The sequence below is a fragment of the Mizuhopecten yessoensis genome, unplaced genomic scaffold (assembly GCF_002113885.1).
Source record: "Mizuhopecten yessoensis strain PY_sf001 unplaced genomic scaffold, ASM211388v2 hete_36178540, whole genome shotgun sequence".
Lineage (NCBI taxonomy): Eukaryota > Metazoa > Mollusca > Bivalvia > Pectinida > Pectinidae > Mizuhopecten > Mizuhopecten yessoensis.
The window spans coordinates 1096-4425 of record NW_018485519.1 but is presented as its reverse complement, the minus strand read 5'-3'; the positions used below and the strand labels follow the sequence as shown (position 1 = coordinate 4425).

The 3330-nt window shown below is 39.5% G+C and overlaps 1 protein-coding gene across 1 annotated transcript; it reads right to left on the bottom strand.

The window, feature by feature from the left end:
- Window positions 1-842: 842 nt before the first annotated feature.
- Window positions 843-3100, bottom strand: LOC110444822 (neurofilament heavy polypeptide-like). The gene is made up of 3 exons (XM_021489177.1): window positions 2592-3100; window positions 1852-2410; window positions 843-1598 (listed from the first exon to the last, which is right to left on the bottom strand). The coding sequence occupies exons 1-3, from the start codon at window positions 3015-3017 to the stop codon at window positions 859-861; spliced, it is 1725 nt and encodes a 574-aa protein (XP_021344852.1). The 5' UTR covers window positions 3018-3100; the 3' UTR covers window positions 843-858.
- Window positions 3101-3330: the final 230 nt, after the last annotated feature.

Here is a 3330-nt window from a genome sequence, read left to right as displayed (position 1 = left end):
ACTTTAAAACATGCTAATAGACTATTTAAACAAAATACACCTGAGGTCTACACCTCATGTGATCAGTTTGACCAGTCTCTCTATATATACTCACTCCGATGTCACATTCTCTATGAACATGGTTTACTTCATACTGTTTAATGAGTGCAGACTTGTTTCGTTGAACAACCTCCAATTTATCTTTTTCAATTAGAACACCATTTTATCAACGCGAAGCAGTGTTTCATTGAAATACCGTGTAATCCTGCACCAGCATGATGTAATACATATTACTAGATTCTGAATCCTTTTCATCAGTTGAGCTTTTTTTACAATTTGAGTGAAACTTAAACCAAAGGGAGATAACTCTACCTTACCTAGTAAAGACTGTAAATCTCTCTCCTAAACCACTACTATTAGCCAGCATACCAGTGCTATTAGATAAAATGGTTCAGCACCAGCAGGTATAATGGGTTACGATTCCATACCAACAGCAGGTGGTGAAGATAGGGGTTGCTGATGTAGGATTACACACTGTTTACATTCCAGCCGTGTACCTAAGTGTCTAACCTCACTGGGGTACTACTGCACCGGCCCATATCATACATATACAGGGGTCAGCACTAAACACATCTGTGCTTATAAAAGATGTAGCGTTTTGATCTACTAACATATGTAAACAAGTAAACTGTAATAACTTCTGTTGGGGATTTTATGCTCCTGAAAATATTATATTGGGAATCTTGAATTTGAGAAAAAACAATAGATCCAAAATTTAAAACATAAATTCTTCACCATTAAAATCTAACCACATAGCTAAAAATAATTTAACCTCAAATTAATAACATTGCAGTAAAAATATTGATGTGAGGTTGAATACTATATTCTACAGAAAGTATCCAAGGATTGACTTACATGATCCTCAATGATTCTGAGTTCCTGCAAGGCAGAGCTGCCTCCTTCTCCCTCTACACTACTGGATACGGACACTTCTGTCTTCCTCCTCTCTAGCCGCCCAATCTCCTTCTCCAGGTCTGCCAAAGTTATCTCCCCTTTAGCAAACTTGTCCTCCAGAGGCTCATCAATTCTGAGCTCATCCAGACGTTTCTTGCCTTCATCATTGATGACAAGACTTTGCGACATCATGTCAGCATCGCTGGCTACCCCGAATACTGCGTCTATACTATGTCGTGCCTGCTGTTCCTCCTCATCATCATCATCACAATCGATGGTGTATGTCCCAGCCTCACTGACATTATCCACAGCCTCATCCACCTCCTTCAACTCTTCCTCACTCCCTTCCTTGGTGGGAGTCAGCAAGTCGAGGAGTGGGGCTGAGTTGTCAGTATCAAGGGTAAGTTTGAATTTCCCATTGTCATATTCTTTAGCCTCACGATACATGGCATGTTCTGTGAATCTGTCTGCCATGGTTTTAGATTTTGTTTTTGTCCCTGGTTTAGAGGGACTGCTTTCAAACATTTTGTCTATGAGATATGAGGCACTTTCCGTCATTTTGAGCACTGCTGCAGCAGCTGTCTGGTCCTCTTCTTTAGGCTGGGCAGATTTCTGGGATTTTTTTGGGTCTGTTGTTACCTTCCTTTTGACATATGTTTTGGTACCTACAATGACCAAATATGTTGACATATTTATATCACAGTTTTTGGACTGACATATATAATGTTTGTATTTTGATTGATACATTTAACAGGTAGAAAACCAAATATGCATAGAAAAAATTCTTTAGAAGTGGATTTTCATTGAACATAAAAGTAAATCATGTAAATTCATTAAGAAAAAGTAAATTCTTTAGAAATGCATTTTCATTGAACATTAAGTTATACAACAAAGTAAACGATGAACTGCTCTAAGTACCTCTGGCTGACACTGCAGTGACCTTCTCTGTATCCTGTGACCTTGTGGATCTTGTGTTGACCTTGTCCATGTCCATTGACCTTGGTGACCTTGTGGTAACCTTATCCACGTCCATCGACCTAGTGGACCTTGTGGAGACTTTTTCTGTGTTCATTGACCTTGACGACCTTGTTGTGACTTTATCTGTGTCTACTGACCTTGATGACCTTGTTGTGACTTTGTCTGTGTCCACTGACCTTGACGACCTTGTGGTGACTTTATCTGTGTCCATTGACCTTGACGACCTTGTGGTGACCTTATCTGTATCCATTGACCTTGTCAACCTTGTTGGAACTGAAACATTGTCACTTTCTTGAGATGATCTGCTTGACCTCTTCATCTCTGTTGACCTTCTGCCTTTAGTAGATGATGATGAGTCTGACTCCCATATTTCATCAATTTTCTTCTGTCTTCGAGGAGTCATCTCTTCGTTTTCTACTTTCTTCCGTAGTCTTGGTGGTGTCATCTCGGCTTCTGCCTTCTTTTGCCTTTTAGTTGCGATTTCTTCGGCTTCTATTTTCTGAAAGATAATTCAAGTTTGGAATTCTAAATAAAAGCTATATATTGGTATATATTTTCATGTGTTTCATCAGTACAATGATATCTTAACTGTCTTCCAAAGTTTGCAAACAGCAGATCACTATCACAATTCAGTTTCTCTGTTTATCAGTTTAAAAAGTAGACCTGAGAAGAATGTTTACCTCTGGTAGATCTTCTTTCTCTGGTGTTCCTGCTTTAGAGACAGATTTACCTCCCTTGGCTGCAGGTGAGATATCTTTGGCAACAGAACTAGATGCCAACTTTTCAGGTGAATTAGCCTCTTTAGCTTTAGCTATAGCTTTCTCTTTTCTCTCCCTGAAACTTTTCCTCATTTTAGATGGCACAAAGTCACTGAGTTTTCCTGCAGAATTCATTGTTCTAATGTCTTCATCAAAGTCAACAGTAAAAGACATAGCAGGACCTGCTGAGCTATCTGATGGTGGCCTGGGGATGGGGTTATCTCCCTTATCACGACTCTCATCAGCTGTTGGGCCCCCACCTCCAGGATCATGGGACTTTGAGGGAGGGACATCCCTGGGGTCCAGGACACTTGTATCATGACTCGCCTCACCCTGAGCAGGCTCCATTCGGTGTGAGTTGTTCAATGTGTTGGTGACATACTGTTGGTGACCTTTACTGTCTACACTTAGGTTGGAAGCATCTTCAGTATTGTCATCTGGAAAAGGGAATATAGATATACACTAAAAGGATACTATATATATATTTTTTTTTTATATATATATCAAAGTTTTGGATTCCAATATATAGGAATACAATCTTACAAGTTCACAATATTGTACTGACATGTCCTGCCCCAACATTATTGTATATAAACATTCCTTGTATAGTTGTGTTACATCTGTACCAGCACCTCCACTAACAGGCCATCAACAACATTGT

Excerpts from the sequence above, each read along its gene's own strand:
- LOC110444822 (XM_021489177.1), bottom strand. The coding sequence starts at position 3,017 with ATGGAGCCTGCTCAGGGTGAGGCGAGTCATGATACAAGTGTCCTGGAC. Across the intron at positions 2,411-2,591 it reads AGAAAGAAGATCTACCAGAG|AAAATAGAAGCCGAAGAAAT; the intron begins GTAAACATTCTT and ends ATTATCTTTCAG. Across the intron at positions 1,599-1,851 it reads CACTGCAGTGTCAGCCAGAG|GTACCAAAACATATGTCAAA; the intron begins GTACTTAGAGCA and ends TGGTCATTGTAG.